General features: G+C 49.4%; 1 protein-coding gene and 1 long non-coding RNA gene across 3 annotated transcripts in view; one reads left to right on the plus strand and one right to left on the minus strand.

Moving 5' to 3' along the window:
• LOC128814227 (uncharacterized) overlaps positions 1-13,263 on the plus strand; it is a 152,721-nt gene that overhangs the window by 108,758 nt on the left and 30,700 nt on the right. The window lies entirely within an intron of this gene.
• The window catches only part of LOC128814223 (vascular endothelial growth factor receptor kdr-like), a 125,104-nt gene that overhangs the window by 26,215 nt on the left and 85,626 nt on the right, over positions 1-13,263 (minus strand). The window contains exons 13-20 of the mRNA XM_053989846.1: positions 12,887-13,180; positions 10,862-11,008; positions 8,758-8,883; positions 8,561-8,667; positions 7,317-7,452; positions 6,053-6,157; positions 3,764-3,877; positions 660-748 (exon numbers count right to left, since the gene is read on the minus strand). Of these exons, the coding sequence (XP_053845821.1) occupies positions 660-748; positions 3,764-3,877; positions 6,053-6,157; positions 7,317-7,452; positions 8,561-8,667; positions 8,758-8,883; positions 10,862-11,008; positions 12,887-13,180 (1,118 nt within the window). The remainder of the gene's footprint in view (positions 1-659; positions 749-3,763; positions 3,878-6,052; positions 6,158-7,316; positions 7,453-8,560; positions 8,668-8,757; positions 8,884-10,861; positions 11,009-12,886; positions 13,181-13,263) is intronic.

Below are 13,263 nucleotides of genomic sequence, written 5' to 3' on the forward strand. Positions count from 1 at the left end.
TGTCCCACGCTGGGTATTCACGAGGAGGAGTCAGTCCCATCCCTCCCCAGCCCTGAATTCTGCTCCTGTGTTTTGCTCCCATGCCAGCCCAGTCTGTGCTGGCACAGATGTTTGTGTGCATGCAAAGAGCTGTTTGGGAACCAAACCCTTTGGTTGGTTTTGATGTGGAGTATCTATGAGCCAGGCTGTTGTTACAGCACAGACTTCAGGGCTGGCACAGGGGAAGGGACAGAGGATGGAATGAGCAGATGGGGGAAGGATGAACTGCTTTCACTTGGGGCCTAGAAACAAAAATCCCCAAAACAGATTTGTGTTTTTCGAGGGTTCACTTTCCCCTACTTCAGTTAATGCCAGTTTTTCACTACTAGTTTGTTGCCCTCCTTGTTCTGGAAAGTGTCTCACAAGTAATTCCCTCTCTTTCAAGTGCTCTGGAGTGTTTGGGTACTTGCAATTAATTCTTTAGGAGATGCTAGAAGAGGACAGCAGTGAGATCCTGCAGGGGAAAAAAATCCCTCTTGTTTGTACAAATTAAAATGTGGAGAGAAAGAAAGTGCCCATGGAAATACCCAATTGCCTTGGTGCCAGTGCAGAGCAAATCCAGCTTTTGTCAGTGGTTCTTGATTCCCTGCCTCGTGACAGAAGAAGTCTCATTTTCATACCTTGTATGCAATGAAATCTCCTCGTTTCCCTCGGAGATAGTTGGACAGATTTCCATATTTGCAATATTCCACTATGACCATTAAAGGACCTAAAAAAGACAGGGAAAGTCAAATGAGTTTTGAAGCACTGCAAAGGACATAATTCTAATTTATCCTACCAAATCCTCTTCAAAATAAATGACATTTCTATTATACAGATGAAGAAATGAGGAAACACAGGAGTGACACAACCAGCAGGGATGTGGAGAGAAGGGAACACATTCTTAGTTTTCCCCATTGGATGGTAACGGTTGGTATTTATTCCAAATTTATAAACAAGGAAAATTCAGGATGATCAACACAATCCCGGATGCTGTTAAGGTTAGTTTGCTCTGCACATGGAGCAGTTTTCATTTTCTCTGCTGGCTTCACAATTGTTTGTTTTGGGTGGAACTGATGCCACCAGAGGAAATCAAAGTATGCAGGGCCATAGACAGCTTTTCTAAATGAAAAGCTGCAAAAAATACTCAGTCTGAAGTTTCTGAAAGCCTGGAAAGTGCTCTCACTTTCTTTCTTATTCCTCTAGAAACCACTGTAGAGTCAGAACTGCTTTTACACAATTATGCAGGTTTTTAAGAGCTGCTTGAAATGCTTTTATATTGCAGTGTGAGATGCTAGGGAAGGGAAAAGCTGCATTCTGGACCTTTATTTTTTGTAATCGTCAAATGTAAGATAGAGTGAATCCATGGGACTGGGATGTGGATAAACATGGAATATTATCAACCCTAAACACCGAAGCTTTCCTGTCCAGAAGCTTTTTCTCTGGAGAAGGTCTGTGGTTCAGACTGAGGAGTTTGCACTTCAAAGGGGAAGTGCTGAGAGCTGCACTTGGCCTTGGGGAAGGAGCTCAGCAGGGTTTTGCCGGAATTCCTGCATCCCCCCGGGCAGGAGCAGGGCTGCAGTCGGCTCCTGGTGCAGCATTGCCTGGGAGAGCTCCAGGAGGGAACAGTGACCCCGGGACAGCGTGGGACAGGCAAAGGAGCAGCCTTTGGGAGCACAGAAAAGGACATGCTGAATTCCTGCAGGCAGAACCGAGCCCTGTGGATTCCTGCAGGTTCTGCACTCACCTAGCTCTGTGGCACTGCTGCCTTGAGTGCACACCTTGGGGCTCTCCAGGACCCCCAGACCCTCTGCTGCAGCTAAAACAAGCCTGAAAACCTTGCAGTGGCTGCAAAACCACCAACCCCCAAATCTCCAGATCCCAGTGGTCCCAGTGCTGACCCCAGAGCTCTGCTCAGTGCTGGCATCTGGCCGTGCTCAAGAGATTTGGCTCTGAAGAACCCAAAATCCAATGTCCCTCATGGATGCCCTGAAGAAATGCAGATTCCAGAACAGCTTTAAAGCTCTGCATAGTGATTTATTCATGGTTTTGAAACGTTTCCTAGACATGGCCTGCCCATATTTTGTTCCCTCATTGTAAAGCACACACTGCATTAGTTCTGACTGCTGAACACCAGACACTCCGGCAAAGTGTTAAATTCTGTTATTTGATACCTTGTTAAAATAATGTATGTGCATACTTAATACCAGTCTCCATCAGGAGTACACGGTTACATAAAGCCTAACGGGGAGGGGAGAGCGCTGGAATTTCACAGGAGCTGGGATCAGTGTCTGCCTCTGGAGCTCCAGGCTGTTTTTCTTTAGTCTGCACTTGCACTGCTCGGAGGAGAACAAAGCAGTGCCTGCCTCGAGGCTGCTCCGTGCCCTGTGAGGTCCTGCTGCACCCCTCTGCCCCCGACTCTGCCCCCCAGGCACCTGGCAAGGAGGAGGGAGGGTCACCTCCCACCCAGGATGGGGCAGGCTGGAGAATGGCAAATCGAGGAACTCCCAGGAGAAAAAGTTTCTCAGAAACGGGACAATCAGAGCCTCCGATCAGTCCTGAGGTGTGTCTTGCTGTGCAAGCAGAACTCTGGGACTGCTTGGGTTAAGAACCACTGACCTCTGTCCTGCTGCCAGGTTTGAGGCACCTGCTTGTCCTGAGCCCCCTCAGGGACTTGTGAGCACAGGGGAGTCCCCAGCATTCCCAGTGTCCCAGCCCCTCTGCTCACAGGCCCCAGCAAAGGCTCCTGGCTGCTGCATCTGAACCCTAAATCCATCAGCTGGAGCTGCTGCCCCTTGCTCCCACACAAGCTCCTGGGGTCTTGAGTGCTGCAGTTCTTGGGAGCTCCCAGACCTCAGCAGTATCCATGGCTACTGGTTGCTGTTTCCTGAGGAACTGGGAGCACCTTGCTGGAGGAAAGATTTCTTCCCTGGCACTCTCCCAAATCTCCCTCACTGAAGTTTTCCTTTTCCCTCATGACCGGACAACAACTGTTGGAAACTGATGGTGTTGGGGTCTCAGATGAGCAGAGATCTGTGCACCATGTCTCTTGATTTCCACCCTTCATTTCTTTCACTCTGGTGTTTCCCTTGCCCTTGGGTCACCTAAACCTGTTTGTTAGGGTGGTTTTGAAGATTTTGGAGGTCAGCAGTGAGGAGCCATCCTCAGGAGCTGCTCCCCTGAAGCTGAAGCCCAGTAAGAGGCACGGATGCTTTGTCTGGCAATATGGGAAGGGATGTTTTAGTGACAAAGGTCTGACATTTATGGGACTTTATATGATGCAGGGCCAGTCCTGCCAGCTCAGCCCCGTGCAAGTCCCTGCTCCTGCTTCACCCAGGACTGTGCCAGGCTTCCTGTCCACAGAGCAGAAACAGCTGTGTGGGGAAGAGGAGGCTCAGGGAGCCCAGCTCAGCCTGGTAAGGCATCCTCCTGATAAGGCAGGGAAGGAGAGGGAGAAGAAGCCTGGAAATGCCTATGGGGAGGAATTGGGCACCTCACTGCAATCCATTGTTCTCCTCCCTTCAGTGCCTCCAGATAGAACAGAGAGGTGGCACCAGAGGTGGAAGAGGTTCAGCAGCCCTGGGTGGGATGAAGCCATATCCCGCAGGAGCAGCAGCAGCTCTCCTGTGAGCAGAGAGCTGGAAATGCTGTACTTGCACTGACTGCACCACAGGCACTTCCAAACACCCAAAAGTGTCTGAAAAGTGTTTTCTTTTTTGCTCCAAATTTACTGAGGACTCCTCACCTCCAGCTTTGGTGCAGGCTCCCAGCAGGTTGACCACATTCAGGTGATGTCCTATATGGATGAGGATCTTCAGCTCAGACATTAGAGCCTTGCATTCATTAGTAGTTGCACATTCTGCTTAAGATAAACAGGAAAAAAATAATCTTTACACAACAGGATATTTTCAACAGGACACAGCAAGATCCTGTTTATCCTTTGAAACAAAACCCACCCAGGTTCCTTGCAGTATCTTGGCTTTTCAGACTCTCACACAGATAATAACTCATCCGTTGCATTGTCTGCTGACCTTTATGAGTGGGATAACACTTTATCTTTTGGGTGACTCTTCCTTTCTCGAGCGTGGGTTATGGAGGGTTACCGTCCCTTCCCCAAACCTCATCCCACAGAGCCTCTGCCAGGACTCAGATCTGCAAGCTTAGCAAAGCCAACCTCTGCAAGCCCCCACAGTACACAGAGCGTGTCCCTTCCTCTCTGCTGGGCTGTGCAGTTCAGCAGGACTCGGTTACAACACCTCACAACTCTCCACTGCATGTAAGGAGGAATCCACAGATCTGGAAGCTGTGTCCCAAAATGTCCCAGGGAACACACAGCATGACTAGAGCTCAGGCCTATAAGATCTTATTGACCCAAGAAATTAATTTTCTAAGATCTGTGTGTGAGCCATGACAGGGGAGGCCCTGGCTGGCCAGTGACATTTTAAGGCAGGCACCCTCAGACCAGAAGGTTGTTCAGGTGCTGCTTTATCTTCCCAGCCTTCTCTCCAAAACTTCCATGATGTATTTTAACAGGAGAGGCTTTGACCTGTTGCCTCTGCCCTTGCATCATCTTTTGTAAGATTTAAATATGAAGAAACAGTTAAGCAACAAATCATTTGGTGTGACAGATGTCACCTCTTTATCTGTTTGTAGAATTCCCCATCATCTTTCTCCAAACTGTGTCATAAAGAAGGAGCTAATCCAAGATTCCTTCAGCCAATAGTGCTTGGTGTGTCCATGGGTGGTATCACTCTTGATTTCCCCTGGCACACGCTGGAAGATGCAGCCAGCTCAGAAGTGTTTCAGATAATTCTGCACATTGAATTTTAGCCTTCAATCCAGACCAGAACCGAGCATACTGCATGGAGATGGGAGAAATGCAGGCATCCCCAGAGCCTTTTTAATTCCCTGGATGGATTAACTGACACTCGAGAATCTGCTTACTTCATGAAAGTGATGAATTATGGGCACGTTAGTTGGGGAGGGGCAGACCAGAGCAGGAGGCAGCTGCCTCCACAGGTGAGGGAGGTGTAAAATGATGGAGAATCTGCCAAATATTGCTGAATATGTGCTGGCAGGGCAGAGCTGGCATGAACATCAGTCGGGAAGCACAGCATGGAAGGGATGAAACCCCAGAGCTGTCCAGGGCAGCACGTTTTGATGGAGATGGGAATGTCTGAATCAGGGAGTTCTAGGGGATTTCAGGGGTCTGGAAATGGGCATGGAACAGAAGATACAACAGCAGGAGAAAAGATGGTCAGAAGGGTGAAAATAGAGAGGGGAGACCAGACCTGAAGGAGGTCCAGAGAGGTGATAAATGGGTGTTTTTGTGATTTCAGAGATGGGAGTAGCAGAGCACAAGGAGAGGCAGCTGGCAGCAGAAGCCAAGTCCCATGGCAGCAGTCATTGGCTGGTGGCATGGCAGGGGTTAATGGTGTCATGCAGCAGGATGGAGTCGTGAGGGCTGTGGCAGCATGAGCTGAGCCTTTGGAATCCCCCTCAGGAGCAGCCCCAAGCCCTGCCCAAGCAGGCAGCCTGTGGCTGATGCGTTCATTGCTCGCTGTGTGCACTGTGCGCCGAGGCTCTGTGAGCAAGAACAGGCTCCGAGGTCCCTCCTTCCCTCCACCCAACGGGAAAGCTTCCCTTCATTTCAATAATTGCAAGCAAGATGCCTCTAATTTACTCCCCTGGCACTGGGGTTTTTTCCAGCCCCTTGAACTGTTCTACATCTGGCTAGGCTGGGATGGAAGGCTCAGCTCCAATTTCGGGCTATCTCGTGTAATTACACTCCATAATCTGTTTCCCTCCTCACCCCACAGAGCTGGAAGCTGCTCTTTTCTTCCTTGAGGAATACAAGCCTCAGTCAGCAGTGCAGCACGGAGCTGCTGCCATTTCCTCCCCTTGCATCCCTCCACCATGGCTGATCCCACATGGAAGCCCACTCCCTGCAGGACACAGCGAGCTGAGCACTGTGGCCTCGCTGCCCCCAGCTCCCCTGAGCAGTGTGGGGAGGATCTCAGAGGGATTTTTGTACCTTTCAGCATTTTTACGGCAACTGTTTTGCAGGTTGAAGATTTATCAATGCCAAAAGCAGACGCCTCCACCACCTTCCCAAAAGCACCATGACCCAGAGTTTTACCTAGAGAAGCAAGAGTCGAGAGTGAGCCCAGCTGCACCAGCCAGGAGGGGACATGCAACCTCAGCTGTGCAGGAGAACCAGGCACAGTGCACAGCCACAGTCACAGCAGCCTGAATCACATCCTGCAGCATATGGATATGCAGGGGTTTCTATCCATATGGCCTGGATGCAATAGAGCACGGGAGAGAACAGAGGAGGGGAAATCACTGCACTCACTGAGGGCAGGGCTGACACCTACACGGATTGAGGGGACAAACATTACCTGGAGTTGTCCTGGAGCCCAGGGAAGGCAGAGCTTGGGTTAATTGTGGCACCTTGATCTCTCATGAAAGAGAGCCAGCAAGGCACTCAGGGAGTCACAGCCCTTTTATCCTTCAGTTATTGACATTGATTTGATAGAAAAGCTGCACTAAATGGAATTTAGGGTGATAGCTTTTCTTTCTTTTCCCTTTCATTTGGATTTTCCTGCCTGTGTTACCTGGTGTGCTCTGAGAGCTCCGACCCAGGGTCTGGCTTTTTGGTTCTGCCAGTTTCTGTATCCCACCATCATCTCAGATTTTGTGATTTTATTCTGTCCTCTCCTCCTTCCATGTTTTCCAGCTGCAGCACCAAGAGCACACAAATACAGACATTTTCCCTGCACTCCTCAGTGCACACAGATGTTACAGTTTTGCTGTACAAACATAGCCAGCTTTTTGCATTTTCTGTCTCCATCAGCCAGTGAACTGAGCAGTGAAATGTGGCTTGTTTTTCCATGAGAGATTTTTACAGCTCAAAGTTGAGTTCTGATGGTTGATAAGGAAGTGATTATTTGATGAATTGATAGCTTTCTTCAAAAGAAAATTCACTTTCCTTTTTCCTTCATGGGAATGAAATCACACTTTTGGCAGGGACAGTACCTGGAGGTACCTTTCCTCCCTGTCAAGAGTTTGGCTTCCCTTTTCCAAGGAGAAGAGGTGGCAGCTATTTTGACAGAGTCTTTCCAAATCCCTCGTTTCACCCTCCATTCAGGCTGACCCTGAACTCTGTGATCCCAGATCCAAGGGTGGCAGTACCCTGGCACTGTGACAGGCTCCTGCTGGGTTATCCAACAGCTCCACTGCCACTGGGAAGCATTTGGGATCATCCTTCCCCCCAGCTGTGACCCCAAAGCACTCACCCAGGCGCAGCCTGTCCCTGGGGAACTCCCATTTGCTGCTGTCGTAGGGCAGGCGGTCACACTGCTCATCAAGGGGCATCTCCTCTGGGTCCATGATAATTGACAGGTATCCTGTTTTAATATCTGTGGCATCGGGCTACAAACAGGGCGGGGAGAGATTATTCAGGGGATTTACGCTGCAATTCCGAAGGGAGGGAGCTGTCTGGCAGCCTGGGGAGTTCCCTGCCTTCCAGGCACTTTTATTCTGAGCCAGGAATGCATCACTGCAGCTTCCTGCTTCTGTTCTACAGGTGAGACACAAATGTTTGTGTGTGGCTGCCACTTATGGCTCTTGAGAAGAGGCACTGATTGATGCTGGGAAACACAAAATCTACCTGGATCAGCCAAAGGAAATCACTGATTTTCCATGGGAACTGCAGGAGCTGCACTTCCTCCTGCATATTTTGGCATTGTCACCGTGTTTTGTTCTGCAGTGTAGATTCTCCACAGTTCTCCACTTCATGGCTGCAACTTATTGCAATTTAAAATTGCTGGAAAATGGTATTTCTGATGCTGCTAAAGTGAGAAATTGTGGCTGGGTGGGTTCTGTGAGCAGACTTGCACAGGAGTGAAATGTAAAAGGAAATTCAGTGTTATTCACTGCTCTGTTAAGCTGAGGTTAAGGATGAAAACGTGAATTTAATCCCTGTATTTGCAAGAGGAGGGGAAATTTTACTCAAATATTGAAGATCAGCACTGAGACTGCAGTTTGGTGAGAGCAGAGCAGAGAGTTGATTGCCTTTGTTTGCTGTTTGTTTCAGCAAAACTGACCTAAATTCCTTGAAACTTTACTGCAAGTTTACTTCTTGAGTCACAAAAGGGAGGTGAAAAAAGAGCAAGGAGATCAAATCAGCTGTGTGGTTTGAGCTCATTTCTAGAGCAGACAGCCTGGGATCTTTCTTTAATATCCTTTCAAGTCAAGTGCTGAAATCAAGCCCTCATTTTAGGGTATTTTTTGTTATTCTCACAGGCCAGTTTGACTCATAAAGAGGGAGGAGCCAGATTTTATAGTTCCACAGAAGTGGCTGGAAACCTCACAAGTGCAAGGGTTATCTGAAGAAGTCAACACAAACCAAGGACTGAATTTTAGAGGGACATTTTACCCAGTTTTTCTACCATCTGCCCCAAATATTTATCCCTAAGCTCTGCAGTTACACTGAGCTGGGGCAGATCCCAGCCTTTGTGCAGGATGGGAGCTCTCTCACCTTTCTCAGTTTGCGAATGAAGAGGGTCAGGAGGAGCCAGAAGAGCGTGGCAGCCAGCCCTGTGCACACCAGAATTATCACCTCAATGTTGGATTTCTCCTCAGAACCTGCAGGTCAATGTACAACCAGGTTGGAAATGTGTCCAAACTCCCTGAGTGAGCCCACTGGGATTGTGCATGCCCTCAGCCCTGGCTCACCTTGGATTCTGATGAAGGCTGATGTGCTGTCCTGGCCCAGGTCGTTGGAGGCCTGGCACTCATAGAGCCCCTCGTCATCTTTCTTCACTCTCTCAATCACCAGGGTGTTGTTTTCCATGGAAATTCCTGTTTCAAGGCATTTTGGTTAATGTTGGCACAATAATCTGCCTGCCAATAATGCTTTCAGGAGACAGAGCTGAAAGTGAGCTCCCATCCATGCAGGCTCTGGTGTGAGGACACATTTTAACCCTGGGCTCCTCCTGGTCTGGTAACCTTTCTCTGACTTTTTTTTTCCACTTCAATACCTGGATATATTATTTGGCATCATTTAAACAACAGCAAATGTGGCTGTTGATTTAGAGTGGGTAGAACCTGGAAATTAATCCAGAAATTAGCAAAGGGATGCAGGATTGGTGTCTGATAGCAGGAAGATACACTTGGAAAAATGGGAACTCAGTGGAATTACTGAAGGCTGTGGGAAGGGATGAGACATGGGGAACATGGAACTCAAGTTAGGCACTTCTTGGAAAAATAATGGTGTGAAGCAATCCTGGATTCACAGGCAGCCAGGTGCAGTGGGAATAGAGAGGTTGCCTAGATATGATCTATGAGAGACTTCTCTATGTTTAATGTTCCCAATTTCATTTTTCCTGGTTGGTGGTACTGCACTGAGAGTTCTTCTGTTTCACTGAGGGATGATTGGGGTAGAAATAGGGAAACGGGTCAGGCTTGCAATCCAAAAGGGAGGGATATTTTGAATTTCTGGGTGTTCTGCCTGTGAATCCCATTGTTAACAAGAGTACTGCACACAACTTGCCATGCACTGTGCTGAAATATTTACCCTGAGGTGTTTCTTCCAAATATTTTATTTATGTTTCCATTGGTTGGATGAGTTACATGCTTGTCCCTCTAGAATTATTTATAAAATTTCAGTAGCTGTAAAGAGTTTCTCTCAGAACATTCTGATCTGAATTATGGATGATCCTAGATTTCCTACCTAGTCCAAGTTGCAAAATTAAAGTCACAGGACCAGCTACTGACATGGGATTCTCCATGATTTATGGGAGGATTCAGGACACACTCAGCTCTGCACTGGGGCAGCCTCATCTCCAGTGCAGTTTCAAGCACCAGAATATAAAACAGACTTGAAGCCACTAGAGAGCATCCAAAGGAGGCCACGAGGATGGGGAAGGCTCTGGAGGGGCCTTATGAGGAGGGGCTGAGGGCACTTGGTTTGTTCAGCTGGAGGAGATTGAGGGGAGACCTCAGTGCACTCTTCAGCATCCTCCTGAGGGACAGCTCCAATCTCTGCTCCCTGTTACAGGGACAGCACCCAGGGAACAGCTGGAGCTGGGCCAGGGCAGGGTTAGGTAGGAGATCAGGAAAGGTTTCTCCCCCAGAGGGTGCTGGCACTGCCCAGGCTCCCCAGGGAATGGGCACAGCCCCGAGGCTGCCAGAGCTCCAGGAGCCTTTGGACAGCACTGCCAGGGATGCCAGGGTGGGATTGCTGGGGGGTCTGGGCAGGGCCAGGGGCCACATTGGATGATCCTGTGGGTCCCTTCCATCTCAGCACATCCCATGATTCCATGGCAGAGAGCTGGGAAGGCACCTGGGCTCAGGTGAGGGGCTGCAGGCTTGAGTGAGGCTTCCTGCCCATGGTGGCTCTATCCCACAGAGCTGAGATCCCATTCCCATCACTGTGCTGTGGGAAATAAAGGACATTTCATCCACCATGGGATGCCCTGAACCCCTCTTCTAGGTGACTTTGCTGCAGTTTATCGTGGCCAGGACAGCTGAGAGCTCAGGCCTGTGTTGGCAGACCTCAGGTGCACCCTGTGGTTCAGTTTTGTGCCCAAACTCTGGTCCCACACAAGCAGCCTGAGCAGCACTCCCTGATTTCCCACTGCTATCCCAATGTGTGCTGGGCTGGCTCTGCGCACGGGAGCTTCCTCTCACCTCAAAGTCCAAGCTGGAGACCCCTCCAGCATCCTTGGATTTGTGTGTGTGTGCCTGAGTCATGGGCACAGTCGTAGGTGCTGTGTCATGGAGGCCCTGCCAGTCCATTATCCCACATTCCAAACAATTCTGGGCAGCAGGACCTCACCTGATGCTGCTGAGATGGGGTAGCCATTCTTCCTCCAGGTGACCTGTGGCTCTGGGGTCCCACTGACCTTGCACTCCAGCAGGATCTTGCCGCTGATGTTGACCTCCAGGTCCGTGAGGTTCTGGATCACGAACGGCGCCGCCTTCGCTGCAGCCACAAAGGAAAAGAGCTCCCAGTCAGGTCTGGGGGGCCCTTCCCTCACCTCCCCTCCTTGCACGGCCTCTCTGGGCTGGATGTGGCAAAGGTTTGGTTGATCAGTTGATCAACCCCCCCCAAAGTTTCTGTGAGGAGTGGGTGAGTTTATTTGGTTTATTTTCACACTGCCTAAGCTTAGGTTTGGCTGCAGCTCCAACTCCTCATCCTCTGAAGAAAACAAAGGACCGGGAGTGGGCGGTGCACATGCAGAGTGAAGGCAAAAAAGGAGAAAGGAGGGGGAAAAGAGGAAACAGTTCTAAAGGTTCTTTATCCTCCATCAGCAGTGCAGTTTTCTCCTTACTACAAACCATGGTAACACTTTATGTTCATTTATAAAGGATGCAGGACAGCAATTAATAAAATCATAAGCACAGCATAAAATATGCCCCAAACTTGCAGTGAGGACAGAAGATGAGGGGCATTAGAACATATAAAATGTTTGAATAGGGGAAGGAAAGCTGGATTGGAGGGGCACTTCCATCTGTGTTCTCCACAAGAATTGCCTGACGTGCCAGACAAATGACAGACCCCAGTCATCCTCACAAGAATGTGATCCTGATTCCAGTTCTCCATGGATGTATTCACAGTCTAGATATGTTTTTCCCATAGCTGTGCCGTGTAGGTGTGTGTGTAGGTGGAAATCTGACTGGCTGAATAAAAATATCTGCCAGGGGAGAGGAAAGGGAAGTGCCTGAATACAGAGAGCAAAGCAAGGCCGGTGGCTTACAGCAGGTGATGCTCACAGGTGGCCCTGGTGCTCTGGGGACCAGCCAAACCATTATCACTGCCCAATAGCTGAGTGAGACTCCTTCCCTTCCTCTCTGCCTCAGGAAAAGGGAGATGTTTGTGTGTGCCTGGAGATAAATCACCTCCCAGTCTGGAATCAGCCACAGGGCTGTGGCTGAGATCTGTGTGTGTGGAGGGAAGGGGCTGGGAGGCTGCACAGGTAATGTGCTCGTTCACTCCAAGGCTGAAGGCAGCACTGGGCTGTGCTGAGTGCCAAGTGCTCACAAACCCTGCAGTGCCTCCTGAGCCAGAGAAGCCACTCTGAAAATCCCTGGCTAATTCAGCTTCTGAAGCACTCTGGCTCCTGCTCCCTGACTTGCTGTTGTGTGTCTCAGTTCTTCTCCAGTTCTGTGCTTTTGTTTTCTTCACCATTGGAAGGTGGTTAATAAATCTATCCATTCCCCATGCCAGCAGCATTTTGTCTTCTGAGGAGGCTTAGAGATGATCACCCACCTTCTTCACTCTGAAGCAGAAGAAACTTCACTAATTTTCAGTAACTTCCTACTGGCAGAAGTGTCCTGCCCTTTGTATTCCCACAGCCAACAGAACCAGGCTGGAGGATCTCAGTGAAATGAAAGAGTTAGGGGCTTGGGTATAAGAAAATAATTGTTATAATAAAGTGCATCCCTCTTACCCAGAATAAATGTCATTTGATTTTACACTTGCTCCTCATTTGGGACATTTGGGATCTGCTGGGTCCAAATCTGTTCAGGTATCTCATCCTGGCAGCTGAGACTAGGTACCAAAGTCATACAGATCTGGGGTGAGCATCCCAAGTTACAGTTGTGCTTCAGTAAATGGTGGGTGATGCTTTTTGTCCTCACTCAACTCTAAATCTGCACCCAGCATGGAGCTGGGAAGAGAAATGCTGCTGAAATCACCTTTATGTGATCTCAAATATTTTATCCAAACCCAGCAGTGGCTGGGTGAGCGTTCTCCATGTCAGGCTGTTGATCCACACAGAGAAATGACAAAACCAAAGCAGAGCAGGACACAAGGTTTGTGTTAGGACACGTCCCAGTGCCTCTCTCCCCTGGCACATACCTCTGACCAGGAGCTGGCTGTGCTGCTCCAGTGTGTCCGTGCTGTTCTGCTGGTTCTGGGCTCGGCACTTGTAGAGGCCACTCTGCTCCCTCGTGACGTTGGGAATGAGCAGGGTCAAAGAGATGGAATATTTGTCCATTTTCCTGACCACAGAGTGGCTGGGAGCCGGCTCTGAGGAGGGGTAGTACCAAGCCAGGTGGGTGTAGATGTACTTGGAGGCCCGGCAGGTCAGCTGGACGTCATTCCCCACGATGGCTGTGACTTGGGAGGATGTTTGCAATCCAGAGGGCACATCTAGGAGGAAGGGAAAACGTGTTTGGAATCAAATCCCAGCTGAGATCTTTGACTGCCAGGCTGTTACTTGGGGGTCAAATTTC

The sequence above is a fragment of the Vidua macroura genome, chromosome 14 (assembly GCF_024509145.1).
Source record: "Vidua macroura isolate BioBank_ID:100142 chromosome 14, ASM2450914v1, whole genome shotgun sequence".
NCBI classification, from domain to species: Eukaryota; Metazoa; Chordata; class Aves; order Passeriformes; family Viduidae; genus Vidua; species Vidua macroura.